Source organism: Dama dama, chromosome 18, assembly GCF_033118175.1.
Source record: "Dama dama isolate Ldn47 chromosome 18, ASM3311817v1, whole genome shotgun sequence".
NCBI lineage: Eukaryota > Metazoa > Chordata > Mammalia > Artiodactyla > Cervidae > Dama > Dama dama.
Genome location: NC_083698.1, coordinates 97,304,540 through 97,331,396, shown reverse-complemented (window position 1 = coordinate 97,331,396; position 26,857 = coordinate 97,304,540). Strand labels below are relative to the sequence as shown.

At 37.4% G+C, this 26,857-nt stretch overlaps 1 protein-coding gene across 2 annotated transcripts in view; it reads right to left on the bottom strand.

Moving 5' to 3' along the window:
- Positions 1–269: 269 nt before the first annotated feature.
- Positions 270–26,857, bottom strand: part of TRIM24 (tripartite motif containing 24) — a 107,469-nt gene continuing 80,881 nt past the window's right edge. For both annotated transcript variants that reach the window (XM_061165885.1, XM_061165886.1), the window contains exons 10-19: positions 20,843–21,016; positions 17,439–17,612; positions 14,835–14,970; positions 13,069–13,141; positions 10,871–11,039; positions 7,653–7,981; positions 6,715–6,847; positions 5,730–5,804; positions 1,784–1,933; positions 270–1,037 (exon numbers count right to left, since the gene is read on the bottom strand). In XM_061165885.1, coding sequence (XP_061021868.1) covers positions 828–1,037; positions 1,784–1,933; positions 5,730–5,804; positions 6,715–6,847; positions 7,653–7,981; positions 10,871–11,039; positions 13,069–13,141; positions 14,835–14,970; positions 17,439–17,612; positions 20,843–21,016 — 1,623 coding nt within the window. In that variant the 3' untranslated portion in view covers positions 270–827. The remainder of the gene's footprint in view (positions 1,038–1,783; positions 1,934–5,729; positions 5,805–6,714; positions 6,848–7,652; positions 7,982–10,870; positions 11,040–13,068; positions 13,142–14,834; positions 14,971–17,438; positions 17,613–20,842; positions 21,017–26,857) is intronic.

Sequence of the window (26,857 nt, the reverse complement as noted above, 5' to 3'; positions counted from 1 at the left end):
TATGGCACACACTGCTGTATTTTCATATTCTGGATGGCTCCACTAAAAGCCATACTGCAGACAATGAATCTTGTTATAAAAGGATCATCTGCACAGTTAAAATGCAAACACCAGTCCACACACAGACACACAGCAAAACCAAACAAGTATACTTACTTCCTTCCCCGGTGGAAGGGAGGTTTTAGAAATGTATGAAAAATGGCCTTGAAAACCTGCTATATCAAACACCTCTACAGACAAGAAAAAAACAAACAAAAAAAAATCAAACATTTGTTTTCCTTTTTCTTTAATACAGTTGCCATCTTACACGATATACTATTAGGCACCTTCTTAAACAGCATCTAGTCTACCTTCTCGGTGCGCCGGTGGGCATTCTAGGATAGAACTCTTATTACCACTGACATTCATGGAGCACTGTACTGATGTGCAGTACACCTAACTCGTTGGTCCATAATTGAGTAGTGGTATTTTCTAAAAATGGATTAACGCACACATCCAGACCACATTAAAACTTCAACTTAGAGTTCATACAAAGTCCTTTTCTATAGTAGCTGTTACTCAGGACTGCTGTTTGAAATCCAGGAAGTGGGAAGAATGTCTTATTTTGTTGTTGATGCTTCTTTCTTCCTTTCTCCTTCCTTCCTCCCTCTTTTCCTTTCTTTCTTAATAAGAAGGTTAAAAGAAATGGGTTATTAAGGAAATCAGAGTCTAGTAAACATTGAAAACTTAAGATGGTCACAAAGTCTTCTTGGTACTGATGTTAAATTAGTGGCAAAATGTTTTTCGAAAACAAACAAAAATCTAAAAACCAGCTCAGGCCAGTGTGCTTATTTAAGCAACTGGCGTTCCTCTATGCTCTTGAGGCGTTTCTTCCGGGGCTGTACAAAGTCATCATCTGAGTCATCACTAAATTTATTATCTTCTGAGTCATTTCTGAATTCTAGTTTAGGAAACCTTTTTTCTGGATAAAGATTCTTCAGAAGTTCTTCAAAATAGCTTTCAAGTTTTATACCAGCATTGGCCACTTCTGAATCAGGCTGTTGAATAAAAATAAAAATATGAAATAAAAAAATGTTTAGTCAATAATAGTAGATTTCTTACATTTTTCTCCCTTTTACCTGAAGATTATGAATATCAGTGGATTGTTTTACAAGAAATGTTTACCTATAGCTTTGATGTAAAGTAAATAATAGTCTGGGGCAAGACAAAGTCTAGAGAAGAGCAGATAAGAAGTAAATAAAGGTGTTGACTTATCTAGATTACCAAAAAGATATCAAAGAGATGCTGTAATCAGAATCCAATAACAGGTATTTTTTAGAACAAATAAAATATCTACCTTTGGAATGAGTAACTGATACAAAGGACAAACTATCATCAAAAAGCTTTACGTCATTTAGATGATAAAGTTTTTGAGAAAATTCTTAATTGAGAATTATTTAAATCACATTCTTAATATTTCAATATCACAAAGACTAGAGTCTGGAAATGCCATATTTCAAGAAATAAAGGTGAGAATGACAAAGCATGCTTCTGGGTTAGATAAAGATATTTTCTAAACTGTTTTTAAGTTGTCGACTGTAATTTGCATTCCCACTCACCATATAATAAGCCTTTGACTATACATGTGGATAACGTTTTCCTAATGACCTCTTTCATTCCCTGACATAGACTCAAACTTCTGAAAATTTATGCTACCACAGATAAATATCTTCATCTCCTCATTTGTTGGTAAGGTGTTTGGTTTAACATTACTTTCACATTGCTATTTTTCTCCCCTTCTCACCTCATTGAATTCAGCACAGTTTTGAAAGATCAATCTAAAATCAGCTACAAAATCTTCAGGCTTTGTATACATGCAATAATCTTCTTGTAGTCTTTTCTTGATGGTTGACAAGTCCATTGGATTTTTAATTATTTTGTAATAATCAGGCACCTTTCAAAAGAAATGTGATGCTATAATAAATAAATTCTACCTGGTCCCATATAAATTTTATAGGTAGTAGTATATAATTCAGATTGTCCTTACTGCTTTTCTCAGTTCTGTTTTGTCACTGATAAGGAAATATATTCAGCAAAATTTGCAAGCACTTACATGCTTCCAAACATTGGTAAATGTTTTGTGTCACTTTTATCAAAAATTTTCATCAGTTATTTTTAATGAAAAAAGCCTACTACATTTTCCCTCTTACTATTCTCCTTTTTCATTATTAAATAAAAAAGCAATCATTAGAAAAAGTATTACTTCAGGTAAGATTTGACATGTTTTTGCTGCATATGTTATAGCAAGTGGGCTCTGAATCTGGGTTTGAACCACAGTTCTGCTACTCAATAACACTCTCCTGGGTAAGTTACTGGGTTCAGTCATTTCATTGAACCTGTTTCTTCAAGTTTCAAACAGAAATAATTCTACTATTCTCATAGCATTTTGTAAAGATGAAATGAGATAATACATATTAAGGGGGCCTATTTTGCTGCTTCTATTATTCATGCCAAATGTAACAGTAGGTCAACATTAGAAAAAGCACCAAATTCCAGGTCACATTTTTAAGTGAATTAACTTCTTATTGGCATATTTTTGCCCTGCTTCTTTTGGGCACAAAGGGCCTTCCCCCCTAAAGACTATTTATAGTGGACCCTCGAACTGTGCAGGTACACTTATACACAGATTTTTTTCCATGAAATTCATACAGCAGTACTACAAAATCTGTGATTGATGCTGCAGGCTGACTGTAAAGTCACATGAAGACTCCACTGTGCAGAAAGCTGGTACCCTCAACCTCTGTGTTGTTTTAAGGGTCAACTGCATTTCTTTATCCGATCTTAACTTCTCAAAACTTGTTTACAAGGAAAGAAGTTCACTGCTTCTCAGCTCAGTGTAGTTATTTGTCTAATTTTCTAATGTTGCTCAATTAAAAATTTTTTTTAACAAATCTATTAGCTTTTTAAAGGAAATTCAGATGTCAGAGAATAGAACGCATTTTGAGTAGCAGGTTCTTTCCAGCACTCTACAATAATGCACTAAGTGAAACTGAAGCTTGCAAAGTGGTGTCTGACTCTTTGCAGCCCCGTGAACTACACAGTCCATGAAATTCTCCAGGCCAGAATACTGGAGTGGGTAGCCTTCTCTTCTCCAGGGGCTCTTCCTAACCCAGGGATCAAACCCAGGTCTCTCACAATGCAGGTGGATTCTTTACCAGCTGAGTCACTAGGGAAGCCCATAATGTACTAAAGTCACATCTAACTTGAAATATGAAGCTTTTGAAGTCAGTGGTAAACATACACAGCTCTTCCTCTATTGCTAATGTCTACTTCTTAAGATATACCCATTTGAATGCAGAGTTCCAAAGAACAGCAGAGAGAGATAAGAAAGCCTTCCTCAGAGATCAGTGCAAAGAAATAGAGGAAAACAATAGAATGGGAAAGACTAGACATCTCTTCAAGGAGATTAGAGATACCAAGGGAACATTTCATGCAAAGATGGGCTCGATAAAGGACAGAAATGGTATGGACCTAACAGAACCAGAAGATATTAAGAAGAGGTGGCAAGAATACACACAAGAACTGTACAAAAAAGATCTTCATGACCCAGATAATCATGATGGTGTGATCACTCACCTAGAGCCAGACATCCTGGAATGTGAAGTCAGGTGGGCTTTAGAAAGCATCACTACGAACAAAGCTAGCGGATATGATGGAATCCCAGTTGAGCTATTTCAAATCCTGAAAGATGATGCTGTGAAAGTGCTGCACTCAATATGCCAGCAAATTTGGAAAACTCAGTAGTAGTGGCCACAGGACTGGAAAATATCAGTTTTCATTCCAGTCCCAAAGAAAGGCAATCCCAAAGAATGCTCAAACTACCACACAATTGCGCTCATCTCACACACTAGTAAAGTAATGCTCAAAACTCTCCAAGCCAGGCTTCAGCAATACGTGAACCGTGAACTTCCAGATGTTCAAGCTGGTTTTACAAAAGGCAGAGGAACCGGAGATCAAATTGCCAATATCCGCTGGATCATCAAAAAAGCAAGAGAGTTCCAGAAAAACATCTATTTCTGCTTTATTGACTACGCCAAAGCCTTTGACTGTGTGGATCACAATAAACTGTGGAAAACTCTGAAAGAGATGGGAATACCAGACCACCTGACCTGCCTCTTGAGAAACCTGTATGCAGGTCAGGAAGCAATAGTTAGAACTGGACATGGAAAAATAGACTGGTTCCAAATCGGGAAAGGAGTCCGTCAAGGCTGTATATTGTCACCCTGCTTATTTAACTTATATGCAGAGTACATCATGAGACATGCTGGGCTGGAGGAAGCACAAGCTGGAATCAAGATTGCCAGGAGAAATATCAATAACCTCAGATATGCAGATAACACCACCCCTACGGCAGAAAGTGAAGATGAACTAAAAAGCCTCTTGATGAAAGTTAAAGAGGAGAGTGAAAATGTTGGCTTAAAGCTCAGCGTTCAGAAAACTAAGATCATGGTATCCGGTCCCATCACTTCATGGCAAATAGATGGAGAAACAGTGGAAACAGCAGCTGACTTTATTTTTTGGGGCTCCAAAATCAATGTAAATGGTGATTGCAGCCATGAAATTAAAAGATGCTTACTCCTTGGAAGGAAAGTTATGATCAAACTAGAGAGCATATTAAAAAGCAGAGACATTACTTTGCCTACAAAGGTCTGTTTAGTCAAGGCTATGGTTTTTCCAGTGGTCATGTACAGATGTTAGGGTTGGACTATAAAGAAAGGTTAGCGCTGAAGAATTGATGCTTTTGAACTATGGTGTTGGAGAAGACTCTTGAGAGTCCCTTGGACTGCAAGGAGATCCAACCAGTCCATCCTAAAGGAGATCAGTCCTGGGTGTTCATTGGAAGGACTGATGTTGAAGCTGAAATTCCAATATTTTGGCCACCTGATGCGAAGAGCTGACTCAATTGAAAAGACCCTGATGTAGGGAAAGATTGAGGGCAGGAGGAGAAGGGGATGACAGAGGATGAAATGGTTGGATGGCATCACTGACTCAATGGACATGGGTCTGGGTAGACTCCGGCAGTTGATGGACAGGGAGGCCTGGCGTGCTGCGGTTCATGGGGCCGCAAAGAGTCGGACATGAGTGAACTGAACTGATTACTTGAAGTCTGCACCTATAAATCAAAATGTGTACAGAGATGGGAGGGGGGGCACGGGGGTGTCTTTACCTGAAATGGAAAGTTTCTTTCCCAATAGCTTTAGGATATAGATACCTAAAACTCCTGAGAGAAATAATTGATATAAATCATCCCAGAGAATAGTAAGTAAAATACATGAGAAGAAAGAATACATGAAAAAAGAACAGAAGTTTTGGGGCAGTTAGTTAACATTAAAATGTAGTCAAGATTAAAGCATTCAGTATGTATTAATGGGGCTTCCAAGGTGGCTCAGTGGTAAAGAATCTGCCTGCCAATACAGGAGACGCGTTGTTGATCCCTTGGTCGGGACGATCCCCTGGAGAAGGAAATGGCAACCCACTCCAGTATTCTTGTCGGAGGAATCCCATGGGCAGAAGAGCAAGAGGAGTGACTAAACAACAACAATGCAGTAAGTTTTAAGATTTTGATTAATGTAAGAAATTTACTGTTGAAATATGGTACAGAAACTAGATTCTCATAAATCAAGTTTCAGAAAAATCATCCCACTGTACAAAAATGCATTTTAATACTTTAATGCACCATTAATACTTACGGTCAGAGGAACTGGGTCTTGAAAAGCCAGGCTCATTTCATGGCAGTAAAGAAATAAAAGTAGGCGTTCGCACTTCTAAGCATAAATAAATAAATAAGAAATAATGAAGTCACAACTAATTTTTAGTAGCAATATTAATAGGTCTAAAAGTACCAGAATGAAAATTAAAACCAGATGAATACACAGTATCACTAGAAACCTATCTGAAGTTTTTAAAAATCAAATTTCCACTTATCTCTGCAATTTTTATACTGAATTACTAATAGTCAATAAAATGACTCATAGTCAATAAAAGAACATCATCTAGGTGTTAAGCGATCCAGAGGTGGATCTCTATCCATGGGGTGTTGGGTCCTAAGGTCCCTCTCTGAATGCAGAGGTTTCCATCATGCACTCTGCTATTTCTCTGCTTACAAGTCTACCTCAGTAACCACCGTATCTCAGCGATACTGCATGTTTCAGCCCTCTCTTGCATGACAACTTTCATACTGACTGTTCTACTTAATAATTTAGCAAAGGAGCTTCTTTAGTAATAAGTAAGGTTAAATACATTAGCTGGCTTTAAGGTATAAATCCAGTACCACTGGGTGAAAGAATGAGTTATTTCTAGGAAGAGTAAATAGAAAAACCCATCTCTTTGCTGCCAATTCTGAACAAATTCCAAGGAAGAAAACATATCTGTAGTAGAAAATAAAACTGAAATTTATTAAAGGTTGGCTAAATTTAAAAGTCCAGACCACATAAAGGATATACAGTCTACCGTGTTCAATTACTATATTTTAAGCTTCTAGGAAATGTATATATAACACATTGCTATTTTATTTCATTAAAAAGTTATAATCTGCCATTATTTAAGATTTTTGTATCCTGTGGAAGAAAAGTACTAAATTGATAATACACTTCTTTGATGACGGCACAGCTGCATTACAATGATGGGGCATCTAACCAAAACAACTAAGTTTAACAGTTTAGGCTGGAAACTTACCCTTTTATCTATTGGTGTTAGTCTGACAAGGCCTTCAGTTTTCCTTTTTTCTGAGTTGTGAATGGGAGCATCACAATCATATTCAACTTCGGGTTTAGATAAGTCTCGGCAGAAAGTGCAGATCCACTCTCCACTGTTGGGGGAGGAAGTATCTGACTGAGTTCCTGCTGCATCACTCCTCTCCTCACCACCTCCCTTTCCCACCCTGCTCCGTGCCATCTGTAATGCAGAATTATTTACTTGGCGTAACTGTTAAATCATTGAGGATTTACCACCTATCGCCTATGTACATGGCACCATGCTGAGAGCTTACCAACAGAAATACAGTTCATGGGCCTAAGGGGTGTTAGTCCAGTGAAGGGGGCATGAAACATACACACAAAAGAAAACAAATAAAACACACACATTAATCTATGGCTGATGTGAGGCACAAATGGCATTTTCCCCCAAATGATTAAAGAAAAAGAAACACTCTTGGTACTATTCTTGTAACTTTAAAGTTTGAAATTATACAATGGTTGTTCTCTATTATTATCATCTCATAAGGTCTAAGAATTTACTGAAGATGTTTATAAATAATAAAACTCAAATGCCTGGCAAATAAGATGCACTAAATTACGAAAGTTGTGCATAAGAACCATTGTTCTTCATGTAATTCCCTTGTGATAATTTAAAAGGCCAGCTATGTTTTTTTTCCTTGACATAACAGACTAGGTTTTTGAGAGATGAGAGAAGCAAAGGAAATGGGAGACAGGGTATGGAAAACCCTATGCTGAACATTTTCGCATATACATTTATGCCAAGTGGATTTCTATTTAAATTTTTACAAAGGTTTTGTGTTTTAAAAAAAAGGCTTTGTGTTACAGGATCATCAAATGTCATTGCTGTTATTATATATAGTGAAAGATTGTAAGCAAGGGAAGCAAGTGCCATCTTACCTTGGAAAATTTGCCAGTGTGGGCACGTGACAAGAGAGATGGAATACTTTGGGACACTTCTCACAGCACAGGAGTTCCCCTCCATTCTGACAAACTGCACACCAGTCCTCATTGGGGTCATCCTCTTTCCTCGTCTCCCCAACATGAAGGGGAGACTTCTGGGAGGCATCTAGCCACTCAGACTTTCCATTTGAGGAGTTTTCCTGGTGAAGTCCAGGTTGATCTCCTGTGCTGTCAGGGGCATCTGATCTCAACACAGACTCCTCAGACGCAGCGCTCTGACTGCTATTTAGAAGCAGGGAGGTGAGTATGCTTCTTGGATAGTTGGTCTGCAATGGAAAGAGTTAACTATGTATATGGATTTCTTATCTGCCATTCTTTATCAGCACTACCGCAATTCTGGATTTAATTTGCTTACTCATGAGCACCTGGTTATTTCAAAGGCGTCCATGAATCTGCAGGAGAGCAGAGTGTGCTTACTGCTAACTGGCCCTAACGGTAAAGAAAACATGGACCTCTCCTGAAAAACATCTTCCAAATGGAAGATCAGCAGCAGTACGGGGGTGTGGGATAATACAGGAAAAATCTTTTCGACGGCTTCAGAAGTGGGGGAATAGGTGGTTAGTGTAGAAGTCAACCATGTAAACTGTAAATACATTTTACTGGAGACGTTAATTCAAATTATACCCAAACACAAAACATTCCTACTGTAGATTTTTTTTTTTTAAATCATTCTTAGAAAGGTATACTGCTTTAATTCTCATTGGTAATTTCACCTCTCCAAGTGCCATTAATAACTTTAAGGTGAACCTAAATTTTATGTTGGAGCCTAGAATGGTGAAAATTTAAAATTAAGAACTAAATCTGTTATTTCCTTTAAATGTTAAAATAAATTCTTAAGTAATAAAATGTAGGTTCAGTTAAAGGCATGGTTATTCTAATATCATTCTTTGGAGATAATTATTTTCAAATTATTTAGCTTTTTCCTATGCTAGTTAGTTCTATATTTCTAAAGAGTATGTTTATACTGTAATTTTCCAGATTTAAATTTTAAAGATTTTCTATTTTATTACACATGTATGTATTTTTCATACTATGCAAGATTAGATTTTCCTTCCTGACTCTCCATACCCTCCTTATACTTAACACAACATTTATGCCATCTTCTTAACATAGTTTTATTAAGCACTGATTTCTTTTTAGTTGGCAGGGGCAAGTATAACTGTTATAGCCAGCATTTATTCTAACTGGTCAGTATCACTGCTGTACTGGTTAAGTATCCTGAAAAATCAATTTTTGGTCAAATGCATGTTCAGGTTATATTTTGATTATATCTAGTTCTTGTTTAAATTTGTATTTCAGTGTTTATTTATATCATTATGACTACTGTTCATTGCATAACCACAGTATGTACTATGATCATTTCCTCTTTTGTCTAACTTTTTGTTTTTGACTATGAGTCAATAATTGTTGTTGGTCAGTTAAGTCATGTCCAACTCTTTGTGACCCCATGAACGGCAGCACACCAGGCTTTCCTGTCCTTCACTATCTCCCAGAGCTTGCTCAAACTCATTTCCATTGAGTTGGTGATGCCATCCAACCATCTCATCCTCTGTCATCTGCTTTTCCTCCTGCCCTCAATCTTTCTCAGCATCAGGGTCTTTTCCAATGAGTCAGCTCTTTGCTTCAGGTGGCCAAAGTACTGGAGCTTCAGCTTAAGCATCAGTCCTTCCAATGAATATTCAGGGTTGATCTCCTTTAGGATCAACTGGTTTGATCTCCTGTGTCTCAAGAGTCTTCTCCAACACCACAGTTCAAAAGCACCAATTCTTTGGCACTCAGCCTTCTTTGTGGTCCAACTCTCACATCCATACATGACTACTGGAAAAACCCCAGCTTTGACTATGCAGACCTTTGTCAGCAAAGTGATGTCTCTGCTTTTTAATACACTGTCTAGGTTTGTCATAGCTTTAGTTCCAAGGAGCAACTGTCTTTTAATTTTGTGGTTGCAGTCACCGTTTGCAGTCATTTTGGAGCCCCAGAAAATAAAATCTGTCACTGTCAATTACCTTTCTCTAAAATTTAATCCATTTGCTTCTTTTTCTAGATATCCAACTCTAAGTTATTCTCACAATCTCCAACAGGGTTATCAAATGCTTCTCCATACTGTCAAAGTTTTTTTCTCCCCCTTCACACATCCCTAATGGAGTCTTCTGTCCCCCTACAGGGTATACAAGTGGAGCTGTTAAACTGGGGACTAACTACCCTTTTCTTTGCCTCTCTTCTGTGTTAGATCCTATTTCTGGGATTCTATGTCTTCCTCTTTCTGGGTTTACTTCATTTTCGATGAAGCATATTTTCAAATATCTTCCTCAGAATGAGTACATGCAATTAAACTTTTGAGAATCTGCATGCATGTCTAAAAATGTTTATTTCATCTTTATACATAATCATTTGAATGGGTACAGAATCCTCCCTAAAAAATATCTTTCTTCACAATTTTGATATTTCTCTATTCGTTTCCAGCTTTGCGAGTCTGTGTGGAGGACTTGGTGACATTAAAATGTCTGATCCACATTATGTAAGGTGTTTTTCTCCTCTGGAGGCTTTTAGAATCTGTTTAGAATACTGGCATTCTAAAATTGATGATGGTACATATGACTTGCATTTTTTTTTTTCATTTACTTGTTTTGGTACTTGGTAGGCCCTTACAACTCAGATGCTCATGCCTTCCCAGATGCTCATGGGCTTCCCTGATAGTTGGTAAAGAATCCGCCTGCAAGGCAGGAGATCCTCGTTCAATCCCTGAGTTGGGAAGATCCCCTGGGGAAGGGAACAGCTACCCACTCCAGTATTCTGGCCTGGAGAATCTCAGGTAGCAAAGAACTGGACACAACTGAGCAGCTTTCGCAAAGAGTTGGACACGACTGAGCAACTTTCACTACTCACTAGAACTGCCCTTCAGTTATAGGAAGTTTCCATGTAGTATTGCTTTGACAATTACCTTCCATGTAGTTTATTCTCTCTTTCAAATACCCAACCTCCTCATTTAATAAGCCTCTTGTTTTGATCTACTGAGAGATTTCCTCAAAGTTTTCAACCTTTAAGTTGACTATTTTTCCTGCCTTTAAATACAATAGCTTTTATTTCCTACAATCTATTTAAAAGTTCCTTTCATCTTATCCCTCAAGTAGGAGTAGTACTGCAATCATAATTACATTTTGAGCCCTGGATTCTTCATCTGATTCTTGTTTCACTATTACAACAGGAAAATCGTAATTTTCAGGTGGTCCACTGTTTTCTTGTTTTATTCGAATTGGCTCCAACATGACCACTGGGACTTTGTGTGTAGAATCAGCTCCTGCTGGTTTGCTGGAAGAGCCAGAGCTAGAAATATAAGAAAAAAGGAAAGAAAACAAAATCTAAGAAAGCTACTCAAAGTATCTTAAAAAGAGGTATAACAATAGCTTTATAGGAATAATGCTGTATCTTCATGGCAGTGATAACTGTGTTACATCAGTAAAAATGATACATAACTGAAATGCATCTGTTGTATGCAAAATAATTTATGTATAAAAAATGTTCCATGTGTTAATCTACCTAAATAGTTACATTATATACCTGGAGAGATGTTTAAATACATTTAAATAAATCCTGAATTAAAACTGACTTCAATATTCTAAGGTTCTAAAATTAGGCAGCCAGATCTTAGAACCATCTTAGAATTAGCACTTTTTTTAGTCTTTCCCATTTCCTTCTCTAGTCAGTGAAAAAGAGAACTCTAGGCTCAAAGAGTAAGAGAATTAACTAGGGACATAATTCATTTGTATGAGAGAGTTAATTCTTAGGTAGGTTGGTAAGAAGTCTGGGGTCCTAAGGAGAAAGGGGTCTGGGGCTCTTGAGGAAAAGAAAAAGACAAACCTTTTCCTACATTCTTGCATCTTAGTCACATAAAACTTTTTTTGTGTGTGTTTGTGGTAGAGTTTTATTAAAGTATAAAAAGGACAGAGAAAGCTTCTGATACAGACATCAGAAGGGTGAAGGACAGTGTGTCCTCACTAGTCTTAGCAAGGGAGCTGTACACTTTTTCAATTGGTTATTACAGTCAAGGTTGTAAAGGTCTTATCAGGCCCACTCCCACAATTTACATTTTAAGATGACAGGATTAGAACTAACAGAATACTATACAAAAAAGATCTTAACCCAGATGGTTTCTAATAACCAAGATGGTGTGATCACTCACCTAGAACTTTTTTTTCTTTAAGCCCAGAGCTAATGATTACACAACAAAACAACTTATCTTGCTCAAGGGTATGTTTTTCTTTAAACTCTGTACCAATAATTATATAACAACAGTGTATCCTACTCCAGGACATGTTTCTCCTTCTTAAGAACTTTCTGACTAATCCTGTCATCTTGAAGTGTATGTTGTGGGAGTGGGTCTGGTAAGCTCTTTCTATTGTTAGTTCTAATCCCATTATCTTAAAATGTAAATTGTGGGAGTGGGTCTGGTTAGACCTTTACAACCTTGAGTCAGTCTTTTGATTTATTGTTAATAACCAACTGAAAAAGTATATAGCTTTCTTGCTAAGACTAGTGACTGGGGCACTCTCCACCCCCCTTCTGATGTCTATGTCAGAAGCTTTCTCTGGCCTTTTTCACTGTAATAAAACTTCTGTCACAGAAAAGCTCGGAGTGATCAAGCCTGGTCTCTGATCTAGAAGCTAAACCTTTGGAGATAAGGAATCTGAAGGTAAGCTATCAGAACTGCTATTTTAAAAAACAAAAGTTTTTACAGATAGGTACTATGTTCTCTTAAATGCAAATATCTACCCTTCAGAGTATGTTTCCTCCATACGATTAGGAAGTAAGAATTGGACTCACTATTCTTACTTCCTAATCGTATGGAGGAAAAACATACAAAAACCACTACAATATTGTAAAGTAATTAGCCTCCAACTAATAAAAATAAATGGAAAAAAAAATGTGAGCAACAAGGGAAAAAAAAAAAGAATTGGACTCACTACTGATGAGAAATTTGCAAGCAGTATGAGTGGTGTGTAACGGAAATTAAAATACAATTTCAACAACTGTAAATTAATTTATTTTAAAGCAAATTCAACGCGTGGTATTTAGAAAAGTCAGAACGCCAGTTTTAGTATAAAATTATTATTTGTTTTCCCTAAGTTTTTATTTGTGCATGTCCCTATACAGTGCAGTGTGTTACACATACATCATTTCTGCTTTTTCCTTGCTAGTATGCTAAACTCAAATGTATTTTCTAATTTTCAACACATGCACAGATCTTTTCGTATCTTTAAAGATAAAGATACAAAATTGATTAACCCCTTAATTGATTTCACTAACATGTCGTATATAATTATTATACACTGGACAGTAAGTTGTGTCAGTTTACCTTCCTCGGCTCCCAACGCTGGAGGCACTAGGTGAACGTATTGGCGGGTGGACACTTGTCATAGTAACAGGTCCTGAGGAGGAAGAAATCATACACATTCATAAAATGAATATCTGTATTTAATTCCTATTGAATGTTCTCACTTAGTACTACAACTGAAACTGGAAACACATAATGAAATTATATTAAACAAAAAGTAATTGCTGAACTCCCAGCAGAGCTGCAGTGCCCTGAAGTAGCAGGGCTGTTCAACCTCAGCACCACTGACAGTTCAGTTCAGTTCAGTTCAGTTCAGTCACTCAGTCGTGTCCGACTCTTTGCGACGCCATTTAGGGCCAGATAATTCTTTGATGTGGGGGCTGTATGTGCATTGTAAGGATGCCAAGCAGCCCCCTTGGCCTCTACCAGTCATTAGATGCCAGTAGCATCTCTACATACATGGCATCTAGGGGTGTAAGAATCAGAAATGTCCCCAAACACTGTTGAATGTTCCACATCAGAGTAACCAGGGTAGGAGCTTAGTGAGGACACTAATGTCAGCAAAAGCTTCAGACAACAATAAAAAGTTGGTTGGGCTGATATAAAAGCAGTCCAAGAAAGAAATCCACACAGAGACTAATAATGGAAGACACTGGAGCGATGTGTAGAAGGTACTTTGCCCTGTGCTGGACACAGAGTCAGTACTGAGTAAAGTTAGCTTTAGTAATCCTGCTAAAATGGTTTCCAGAAATGTGTCAAGTTATACTCCCACCAGCAATGTATCAGAGCATTTCTCCCATTACATCCTTACCGATGAGTATTTTCACTGTTGAAATCTTGCTTATTCAATAGTTAGAAATCATGTCTTTTGATTTCATGACTACTCCTGAGATGGAACCATGCATCTTTCTTCCTCCCGCCCCCTCACTTTAGGGAGTTATTTCCTCTTTAGGGAGTAATCTACTCATGGAGAAGGAAATGGCAATCCACTTCAGTATTCTTGCTGGGAAAATCCCATGGACAGCGGAACCTGGTGGGCACAGTGCCTGGGTCACAAAGAGTCAGACACGACTGAGCACGTGCACTGCAGGGTCCTTTGGTGATACTGTGTGCTTTTCTTATTCATTTGTATGAACTTGCTACATAATCAACAGTTTCTCTGCCATCTTTTGTCAACAATTTCCTTTCAGTTTGTTTATGTTTTAAATAAGTACCTCTCTTAAAATTCTAAAACTGCTTTATTATGTGGGACTAGTGAATGGCCTGAGATTCTCCTCTTTCTTTCCTTATTTGGTCTAAGGCCAAAGTCTCTGGGAGTAGCAACATTATAAGGCCAAGGTATCTGGGAGTAGCAACATTAGTCAGAGGGCTTCTCTCTTGGAGGAAATAAGTAGTTCTGTCCAAAATTCTTAAAACACAAACACCAAACCAGGGTAGGAGCAATCAACAAAAAAAGTGATTGTTACTGAGACATTTTAACTCTGGGCAGATTCTATACAAAAAGAGACAATACTATAGGCAACTTATCTAAAAGAGAAAGTAAAATAGCAATTTCCTCCTAGGACTGTGTGCTATGGTGCCTCTAAGTTCTCTTGAAACTGAAAATGTTGAGAGGCTTAACCTTTGCTTCCCACTTTGAAAGTACACTAATTTCAAAGATTACCTAAAACACAGATCCATTTTAATCATCCGAGAGAAAAAGGGAAGGTGGAGGGCGATCCTTTTTAAATTATTATTATAAGTGAAAACTGAAAAACACTAGTAAAACTTTTACAAGTCCACGTCACCTGCAAGGCCTGGCGATGGCACTGATGAGTTTGGGGACTGGACAGCTCTGTTTGAGGGTGGTCGTGGCTGGCCATGGTCGGCACTCGGATCTTTCCTCACGATGTTGTCCAGCATAATAGTACTTGAACAGTCAATCTGGTAAGAAAAGAAATTATTTCATGGCGTTCTGACTCGGCTACTTCAAATTTATAAGAAAATTTTAGTAGATGTAAATATCCTTTTGAGAAGTTCTAATGTATATTTTCCCCATAAACAATCCTGGAAAAAAGCTCTCATACTTCTTAATATTTTCTCATAGTAAATATACCGAGGTCACACTATTTCACAGCTCATATAAGCCAGGAGAAAGGAATACTGTGTGCTACCTCCTTAAAAGTGAAAAAAAAATTATTTTAAAAATTTTATTTAAAGATAATGGAAGTACCAATTAAAAAAAAACTTGGTGAGACGAGCAGCAAAATTTCACATTTTACAAATTTCTTTAGTGTCTGGCTTAATAACAGCCAACTGGAACCTGATATATTTTCTCGATCTGCTCCGATGCTGGTTGTGGCTAAAGAATATGAAGAAAATCTGGTCTTACACAGGGAGGACCTTGTAGTCTCTGAAAAGGTTGTACAGACCCTCATGTTCCCAGCCCATACTCTGAGAACTCATGCTCTGGTATGCACTGGATAGATGAAACAAGTCCACATATCACACATTTTGAGAACATTAACTTCACTTAAATACATTATTAATGTTTGGTAGGAAAAATCTGATCCCCTGTAGATTCTTGCTTTAACACATTTATAAGCAATTGACTGCTAAGCCAAACTACTGATAAATTTCTACTAAGACTTCTACTAAGATTCAAATTTTTTAAATTTTATTTTTTATTGAAGTATAATTGAATTACAATGTTTTGCTAATTTCTGCTGTACAAAAAAGTGATTCAGTTATACATATATATGTTATTATTCATATTCTTTTCCATTATGGTTTATCATAGGGTACTGAATATAGTTCCCTGTGCTACAGTTCTTTGTTGCTAATCCTTGTTACTTGTGTATTCTATATATACCAGTTTGCATGAGCTAATCCCAAACTCCCAATCCAACCTTCTCCTACCTCCCTTTGGATGCAAATATTTTTAATGCTTAAATATACCATTTGTTTCCTAAGGATGTCTTTGTGATTAAACTCCAGCTTAAATTAAGTTCCAGCCTTTCTCAATCAAGATTCTTCAAGAAAATTAAGCCCTACATTCCAAGGGCATAGACTGTATATAATGAATTTACTTCTTGCCTCTGCATCTAGAATGGTACTAGTTATGAAGAAACCTTGGAAGGATGGAGGAAATAGTCCATCAAAGCAGTTTCTTTCTTCTGTGGTTCAGATGAGGAATCTCAGTTGAGAAAGGCTGGTACACAAAGGGTCATCTGTATTTGAGGGCTGTAGTGGAAATTTTACTTTCTGTGGGTCTTCTTTCAGCTGGGGGAGGAGGGAAGTAAATGGGGTTATTTTCCTTTGATATTCTTTGGGCACTACCTTGGCCAATACAATACTATGGCCAGAGTGCAAAAAGTACTGGATTGACTAGATTTGTTAGATCTTAATGTAATAAAAGTTATTTACACTGTGGAGGAATACTAAAAGCTAAAATAAAATTATAGGAATGAACAAAAGTTTTCCTATTATCTATGCATGAAAATAAATACATATACTCTACCCATCTAAATAATATACAATTATTTAAAAATGAAGTAGCTCCAGTAAGGTTAGTGATTCAACTTTTAGGAAATGTGAATTGATCTCAGTAATTTGAAAAAGTAAATAATATAACATTTTAGATTTCCTTCACAATCCTATAAGATTTCTTAAAAGTTCTTAATGTTTGCATGAGTGATTACCTAAGCTTGTAGGATGAAAAAGGTGAAACATATCAACTCATGTGTAATTGATTTGTTTCTTCAATGTTATATTTTCTGTCTTGAAAAAAAATTTTCTTTTTGAGCCATGCCACAGGGCATGTGGTATCTTAGTTCCCTGACCATGGATCAAACCCACACCGCCTGCACTGGAATTGCAGAGTCTTAACCACTGGCCTGGCAGGGAAGTCTCAAAACAGACTAATTAAAAAGTCATACTGACAACCAGTTTAGAGGTAAATGTTATTTAATTTAAATAAAAAAGAAATCAGAGGTAATATTGCATTTGTCAGTAAAATGTTATCATTTCTCTTATTAAACCTGTCTCCAACCCTTCTGATGTCTTAAATGTTAGCCTTACTCTCTAACCCTATTTTAATAAATTACATTCCAGCAATTCTTCTCCCATGTTTTCACTTCCCTCATTCCCTAGCTTAGATTCCATAATTAATCACCGTAATCATTCACTAACTCAATAACTCCAGTGCCCTGAAAGACATTCTACAGTATGTTTAAATGTTAATACTAATCTTTTTATGATTCCTGCTGTTACAAAATTTTTAAAGGATAAAAACAACTTCCAAACACAAACACACAGCCTATAATCCAACACACCCATGGCCTTTCACCAGATTCAAGTTTAGTTAAAATTTCTGAAACAGATTTTTTAGTAGAAATTTTGTGTATACTTACATCTGGAAGAGAAGGAAGATTGTAGGGACCTCCCACCGGTGAGCTCAAATCAATCACAGGTGAGCCAAAAGCCTTCGCATCATACCCTGCGGCACTAGTAATGGTGGGGCTGGAGGGAGTAGAGGACGTGCTGTTGGCAGTCGAGGGGGCCGCGTGCCCACTGCTGATCTGCCACTGTGGTAGCAAGAAGGAAGAAGAAAGGTTGCTTATCAGCAAGCCTGTTACATAAAATGTCCATCTAATCCCTGTTCCAGATACAAGACAAAGTGAAAGACACATTCTACTATTTGAATTCAACTGTAATTTTCATGGAATGGGGAGAGGACACTGGTATATATAATTTTCAGTAATTCTCTCCAAACATAAATAATAAAAAGCACTGATTTCTCCCGGAAGACAACAGTATACACCGAAAACCACAGCACCCAGTCTTGGAAAGCTTATAAACATCAGAAAAGAAATATAAACATGTACATAGCAACTACAAATAAAGACAGAGCACTGAAAATGCACATTTTCTTCTGTCCCTACCTGATATACCTGAAACTAAAATGACAGTTAAGGGAATGTCTTTTTTTTTTTTTAAACAACACATTGACCCTAAAGACAAAGAACTAAAAACAGGACAATCGTTGAGAGTCTGTTTAAGGATTAAATCTTATGTTCCCTTCCTACTGTAACTACCCCCAAAATAATAAGGACTTCCTTCACCTCCACAGAATAAGACTGGAAATTATGTTTCCAGAATAGGTAAAACAGTGTCTTTGGACTCATGGGCACCAGGCTCAGTTGAAGGCAGAAGTATTACACTGAAAGTGAAATGAAAATGAAGATTAAGAAACCATACACACACTGAATGCTGAGCTTCAATGAGCATCAGGCCCTGCATTTCAGGCATGAAACAAAGAGATCTTTTGGGAACGGAACCATTACCTAAAGATGGCGACATCAGTAACTCTCCTAATAAACATGCCAAGCAGCCCTCACACAAGAGCAAAATTCAGCATTAAACAACAGCCCCACATCCCAGCTTTCAGTTTTTTTAAAAACACCCATTCCTTATATACAAACAGGCAACTAAGCATCAAGAAACATCTGAGAAAACTGTCATTTGTGTTACAGGTTGAGATAAACCCATTAATACTAGGAATGCTAAAGTAAACAGAGATGAACCACCCTGCTGTCTAAAATTTACTTTGAAACCTATCAAAAGTAAGAAGGTTTGACTGATGGATAAATGGATATACAGATAACAAATGAGACAGCAAATAGAGCAATCTGTCCCCTATACAACTCTCTCAACTAAGTTTGAAAATTTTATGATAAAATACTTGAGGAGAAAAAAAAGCAGCTAAGAGGTATCTTAAGACTATGCAGAGGAAAAAACTCCCAAACACAGTATCATTTATATAGGGACAACACAATACAGAGAGACAGTGACAGAAATATTCTAACTTTGAAAAACCTAATTTATAATCTTCACTGAAAAAACTAAGTAAAAAACTCTGTGAATATGAATGCCTACTTAACCACCTACCACCCACCCCTCACACCTATCCATCCATCTGTCTCTCTCTTCTTCCTTCCCACCCCAGAACAAGCACAGTTACAGTTCATGTGTATCTTTCCAGGTTTCTTCTATGTATATGAAATTAAACAAAAAAAATAAAAACACTCGCAAAAATTTGATGTTTCTTCCCATATATACTTAGAAGATCATATATAGATTACTGCCTTTTCTTATTAGCTAGAAAGCATTTCCATCGTACCAGTATATTATAATTTAAGCGATTCTATTAAGACAAACTCTCCACTATATTTTCCTCCTAGTTTATTTATTCATTCATGTTTAGACTTTTGACCAGAAAACATTTTAAAAAACACTCTTAGTGTGTCTACACGTTAAAAATAATACACAGAGGACTTCCCTGGTGGATCAGTGGTAAAGAATCTGCCTGCTAATGCAGGAGACACGGGTTTGATCCCTGATTCTGGAAGACCTCACATGCCGTGGAGCAACTAAGCCTGTGTACCGCAACTATTGGGCCTGTGCTCTAGAGCCCGGAGCCACAACTATTGAGCCTATGTGCTGCAACTACTGAGCCGACATGCCCTAGAGCCTGTGCTCCACAAGAGAAGCCACTGAAATGAGAAGCCCGTGCCGTGCAGTCAGATAGTAGCCCCCTCTCCACAACCAGAGAAAAGCCCGAGCAGCAGTGAAGACCCAGCACAGCCAAAAATAAACAAACAAGCGAAGGCTCAGCAGCTGTGGCTCCTGGGCTGTAGGGCACAGGCCTAACAGTTGTACACAGAGCAACCGAGGCAGCACAACAGTCGCCCCAGTGCGTGTGAGACGTCCAATCAGGGGTCAGACCCATGTTACAGAGTATGAGGGAGATAAACAGGAGTACCCAGAATGTGGTCGGTGCTTTTATACACACTACCATCTAAGTCTCAGCACAACTCGGCAAGGTACTCACTCATTTAATAGTAGGGGCAAATGAGATTTGAGAGAGTAAACTTGTACAAGGCCACAAAAAGTATTAGGAAAATAATCAGAATGTAAGATCTATGGTCTCTATTCACCTCATCTCTAATGATGAAATATAGATAGGTATAAATTTTATTGAAAATAATTAAAATGTCAAAATGTCATTTTAGAAAATTTATATCAAGGTCAAAGTAAGTATAAAAACACACAGATACAGCATGTGTACTTTTAGAATATTACTTTAAAATCATTTGATTAAAATGAATATCACAGAATTATGGGGAATAACATCATATTCTTTATTTTGGTCTTGGCAAAAAAAATTAAACTGAAATCAATCTACTAGTTATAAGCTGGAAAGACCTGACACAAGTTATTTGGAGAAGATGAAGTGCTGGGAGAACTTTAGCTTCTTAAAACAGTAATACCTAAAAAGCATTTTACCTGAAAACATTAAGAATATAAATATTAAACCTTCTAAAATTTAATGTATAACCTTAAATATTAAACTTTATCAGGTGTATATGTACTGTATAATGCTTAATACTGAATACAGTCTTATATACAGGTGTGTATGTGTATGTGTACATATATACTGTTTAATACTTCATATTAAAACTGTGTGATACTAAGTTTGTTTCCAAGAAGTCTCCTTGAAACACTCTGAAGATTCATTGATTGGTCTCTTTTGAAGTATGCCATCTGTATTTGTTAGAATACTTCCATACTCACCTAAAAGCTACACACGTTAATATTGAAAAATTCATACCCATGACTGATTATTCAGGGTCTTAACTTCTGTATAAGTAGCTTGAGTTTTTCTTGTTAATTACAAAGCATTGAGATCCTTTCTCCTAGCTCTGTCTCTTTAGGTCTGTATGTAATAAACTTTGTAATTCACAAAGTAATTCACCTGTTTTATGGCTTGTTGAGCCAAGAAAGCCATCTGCAAGGGGTTGGGCTTCATTGCTTGTCGTGGCGTATTCTGGTTTGATGGGTATCTTAGTTGTTGATGATGAGGAGGGAGAACTGGTCCATTGGGCTTGGGGCTATGATTCTGAAAATTTATCAAACGTGGAGGAGGTTGCTGGAAAAAAGACATTACATCAATTCAGTGGCAATCAGCTCCTGAAAGACGAATTACAGAGAACTCTATTTTATAACTTTTATAGAAAGAAAGCAATTCTGCCACAGATGAATCATTTATTAATATTACAATAAGGGTATGGGGGGAGGGGACAGCCGCCCAGAATGTGTATAAGCATTTAAAGTAAAGAAGTTTTACTAGGAAAAGACCCTTGGGAGAGGATTTTCCAATCAGAGTTAGATCTAGACCACAATGGGAAATGGGGAAAACTTGTCTTTGGGATTTTTCTAAGTCCCTGATGACTACCTTCTGCAAAGAATTGCCCTCTTCAAATCTAAAATAATATGATAGTAGAATAACAATTACTGATAGTTACTGAGTAGTTATCACATGTTGAGTACTAGTTAAAATGCTTTACATGTGTTAACTCATTTAATCTTCACAAAGATCCTCCTCGGAGGCAGGGATTGTCTCTGTTTTACAGAAAAGGAAACTTGTCCAAGATTAGCAAAGATAGGAAGGAATGGAGCTAAGATTTGAACTCAAGTTCTCCGGCTCTAAGGTCTGTGCAGACCTCTAAGGTCTGTACTCTACGCAGACATTAATAATGAAAACACATGATATTAACAACATATAAAAATGAATGAATTTTAGATCTTATTGAGATCAGACTACATGCCAGGCATTGCAATTGGCGTTTTACACGTTATCTCATTATTACTCCCCTCAGTCAGTTTAGAAGCTCAGTTGTGTCCAACTCTTTGCAACCCCATGGACTGCAGCATGCCAGGCCTCTCTGTCCATCACCAACTCCTGGAGTTTACTCAAACTCACGTCCACTGAGTCAGTGATGCCATCCAACCATCTCATCCTCTGTCATCCCCTTCTCCTCCTGCCCCCAACCCCTCCCAGCATCAGGGTCTTTTCCAATGAGTCAGCTCTTCGCATCAGGTGGCCAAAGTATTGGAGTTTCAGCTTCAACATCAGTCCTTCCAATGAATATTCAGGACTGATTTCCTCTAGGATGGACTGGTTGGGTCTCCTTGCAGTCCAAGGGACTCTCAAGAGTCTTCTCCAAAACTACAGTTCAAAAACATCAATTCTTCTGCACTCAGCTTTCTTTATAGTCCAACTCTCACATCCATACATGACCACTGGAAAAACCATAGCTTTGACCAGATGGACCTTTGCTGGCAAAGTAATGTCTCTGCTTTTTAATATGCTGTCTAGGTTGCTCATAACTTTTCTTCCAAGGAGCAAGCGTCTTTTAATTTCATGGCTACAGTCACCATCTGCAGTGATTTTGGAGCCCAAAAAAATAAAGTCTGTCACTGTTTCCACTGTTTCCCCATCTATTTGCCATGAAGTGATGGGCCCAGATGCCATGATCTCAGTTTTCTGAATGTTGAAGTTTAAGCCAACTTTTTCACTCTCCTCTTTCACTTTCCTCAAGAGGTTCTTTATTACTCCCCTACCCCTGCCATTTTACAAATCAGGACACTAAACATTAAAAAGCTGGGATAACCAGAAAAAGTCACACAACTCATTAAAGACAGCACTATGGTTTTAATCCAAAACTAGTCTGTCATCTCATTAGTCAAACATGTTCTGGTGTTTAACTGGGGGTTGAGGTACTAATCACAGTTTAGAGGGTGAGTTTCTCTAAAAGAAAACAGATTTTGAAAGGAAACCCTTCAAGGACAGCACTGGTTGATTACAGGACAGCGTAAGGACAAGTTTAGTTTGCTCACAAATGCTACCCTTAGAAATTGACACCAGTGTTCCACAAAAAAGGTAACCTTAACATTGCAGTCTCATCTTGACTATCCAATTATACGGTTGGCAAATTATTGCAATGTAAATACTTATTTTCAGACTATATTAACTGTATATGACCAGAAGTTCTCAGAAAGGGAACTTATGAACCCCCATATTCAAAAAGGGGGCAAATAAATGAATTTATAAAGCTGAAGTAGCAACATCTTAAGGCGGACAGCTATAAAGTGTAGACTTGCCCTTTTTTTGTTCTTTTCCTTCTCTCATTTTTGGAATTTATCTCCTTTCCTGGGTAAATGTCTTCTCTTTCTCCTCTCCTGCAAATTAGCTGGCACTGGGTTTACACTTAGTAACTTACAAGAGTGACCAGCAATTACAGACGTAATGAAAAGTAGACTTAGACACTATTTCAAGATCAAAGGAAATTCTGTGGATGAAGAACAGAAAAATATGAGAAAAAGAGAGAAAATGCCAAAATTTTACAAAAGCCTGAAGCCATAGCAATTCTTGATTCTTCTATTAAAGTTTTTCACTTGAAGGGTTTTTTTTTTTTTTTTTTTTTACTTGAAGGGTTTTATATCACAGAAACACAAACAAAAAATAATTGGGGAAGTATAGTGGAAAACTTCTAAATTCTTCCAAAAGACTATTTTTTAAAAAGTGGAAAAGCACCCAAAATGATCCTTAAGGGAGAACAAAAGCAGATAAAAGTTTTGCCTACTCCTGCCCTGACTGGGATTTATATATTGATTCAGTCAAGAAATGACATTCAGGGGAAAGAAAAAAAAAAAAAAAAGACATTTGATGCCAGAGTACTATACTCCTATGAGAAATCAGTGTGGAACTGGATGTCCACTCTCCCATCAAGGAATCCCAGTGTAGAAAGATCTAAGGTGATTGATTTTTATCTCCTCTCCTAAACTGCTATCGTTGACTGAGTTAATTTCTAAGAACTCCACGACAGGAAAAGCAACTTGAAAGAACAGGACTAGAAACTAGTTATGAACATAAAAGAAACAGCAAAACCAGTGCTATTTTAATTAAATGGAATTAGCCTGCAAGAAGGAAAAAAGGGAGAGAATAGAGAAATAATTGAGAGCTTAAGTAAAGTGACATATATTTATCATTATCCTCACCCTCATCGTAAACACTTTTATTATTATAGGTTGTAATTGTATTCTAGGTCAGTAGAACCATGAAGGATAGCAAATGTCCTTCTAACATCCATTCACTGTTTAGGAAAATTAATATATACAGAACAGAAAATCTGACCCAGGAGTGAGAACCATTAGGCATACAATAACAGACTCAGATTTAACAAACTTCGAGCTGTCCACTGCAGTACGACAGAGTATGCTGGACACCTCTCAATAAAGAGATGCAGAGTGTTTATTAGTTTGTACCACACAGTCATATAACTGTGTAGTCTAGCTCTGTATCACCCAGTTCTTTAATCATTCAGATTACATGGCTATTTTCAAAGAAGGAAGAAACAGGGAACTCCTAAGTAAGTGATTTTTAGAGCAGGCCTTTAAATTGACCTGTGTCTTCAGGCTAGAGGTAGAGTATGACAAAGAGGCACACATATATACCTGTCTACAGACAGATATTTTACCAGATGTACATGCAAATAAACTGCTAGAGAACTAAGAAAGCAGGTAAGCAGGGCAGTGTAAAAGTTTAAAGAAGAGGGAAAAAACTGATGAGTGAAAAATGTAGGAGCAGATATTTGGTAGAGAGAAGATAAAAATGAGAGATGACTAGAAGAGGGTTCAGGGGTCACCGAGAAGGGACAGAAAAAGAGCAGTGTGCGAAGTAATGACGTAAAGATGAGAAAATTACAGCTGATATTCTAACAACACGGGTTTAGACTGTGTAGGTCCACTTAGACAAGGATCTTTTTCAATAGTGAATACTTCAGTACTGCACAATCTGTTTAGTTGAATCCTCAAATGCAGAGCAGTGGATATGGAAGAACCATGGCGGGTGGCGGGGGGTGGCTGACTGTAAGTCATATGTGGATTTTCAACTGTATGGAGGGTCAGTGCTTCTAACCCCTGAATTAACTGTTCAAGGGTCAAATGTGTTGATAAGTGGGAAAATTAGGCTGTATAATAAAGATTGTACATTATATATATATATCATACAGCAGTACACCACAGAAAGAAATAATAAGATCAAACAAATTTCTGAGATAAGCAGGCTAAAGGCTCTATCAAGGTCACTTCTGTTTGGTTACTGCTTCTATAAATAGCTGTTTCCGAGAATGTGACTGAATTACACAGCATCTAGTAACTGCCTCAGTTCCTCACTTTTTAATGAAAAGGGAATTAATGCAAATGATGGATTTATCCTGTTTCAGGTTAATAAAGTAATAAAAATCACTTTTTCCATCTTTCAGATACTCAGATAAATATTAGTCATGTAAATGCTTAGCACTAGTCACTTATTAAGTATTTTCTCTCTTTTCCTCATCAAATATATGTCCAAAACAATTTCGGTGCTCTGCAGTCTATCCGCAATATGTTACTCTGCAGTCTGGGGCAGGGAGTAACAAAAGAATTCCTCCATTTTCTTAACAAAATTTCAACCCTGCCAGTGACCCACAGAACACTCACCAAACAAAGACCTTTTAAATTGCTTGCTATTTGCTTCCTTTAAAAACCTGGGTTAAAACAAAGTTCGAAAGCAATAATCAGCTGGTCATACTAATTAATATTCTCTTGGATTTGACATGTCTTCTTAATCAAATTACCAGACAGCCATAAATCACAAATAAAATCACCTCATGGCTACACAGAAGCAATTTAACAAAATCAGGATTCACACATGCCCATAAGTCTTATTCAGGGTTGAAGCAAGTCTCCTATGAAGATCATCTGTCTTGTATAACTGCTACCAAAACATGCTATTATGCCCATTAATTGCTTTTTCACAAAAGAACTGCATTCTGTATGCATTCCTCTTAGTGCTAGAAAAACACTAGTAAAAAATTTCTCCTCTAATGACATGTTTCCTTTTAATCAAGTAATAGATAGTATTCCTGATTCTTTTTTTGTTTGGTTGATCAAAAACTGAGCTAAGTCCTGTTCTCAAGCATAATGAGAATTCTTAGTCTAGTTCTGCATGCTTTGAACATTACTAATACTTATTAATCCCTGTGCCATTTCATTTGAGTCACTTACTGCTCAGTTCAGTCACTCAGTCGTGTCTGACTCTTTGTGACCCCATGAATTGCAGCACACCAGGCCTCCCTGTCCATCACCAACTCCCAGAGTTTACTCAAACTCATGCCCATCGAGTCGGTGATGCCATCCAGCCATCTCATCCTCTGTTGTCCCCTTCTCCTCCTGCCCCCAACCCCTCCCAGCATCAGGATCTTCTTTGCATGAGGTAGCCAAAGTATTGGAGTTTCAGCTTCAACATGAGTCCTTCCAATGAACATCCAGGACTGATCTCCTTTAGGATGGACTGGTTGGATCTTGCAGTCCAAGTGACCATAGTTCAATAGCATCAATTTTTTGGCGCTCAGCTTTCTTCACAGTCCAACTCTCACATCCATACAGGACCACTGGAAAAACCATAGCCTTGACCAGACGGACCTTTGTTGGCAAAGTAATGTCTCTGCTTTTTAATATGCTGTCTAGGTTGGTCATAACTTTCCTTCCAAGGAACAAGCGTCTTTTAATTTCATGGCCGCAATCACCATCTGCAGTGATTTTGGAGCCCCCCAAAATAAAGTCTGACACTGTTCCACTGTCTCCCCATCTATTTCTCATGAAGTAATGGGACCAGATGCCATGATCTTAGTTTTCTGAATGTTGAGCTTTAAGCCAACTTTTTCACTCTCCTCTTTCACTTTCATCAAGAGGCTTTTTATTTCATCTTCACTTTCTGCTGTAGGGGTGGTGTCATCTGCATATCTGAGGTTATTGATATTTCTCCCAGCAATCTTGATTCCAGGCTGTGCTTCATCCAGCCCAGTGTTTCTCATGATGTACTCTGCATATAAGTTAAATAAGCAGGGTGACAATATACAGCCTTGACGGACTCCTTTCCCGATTT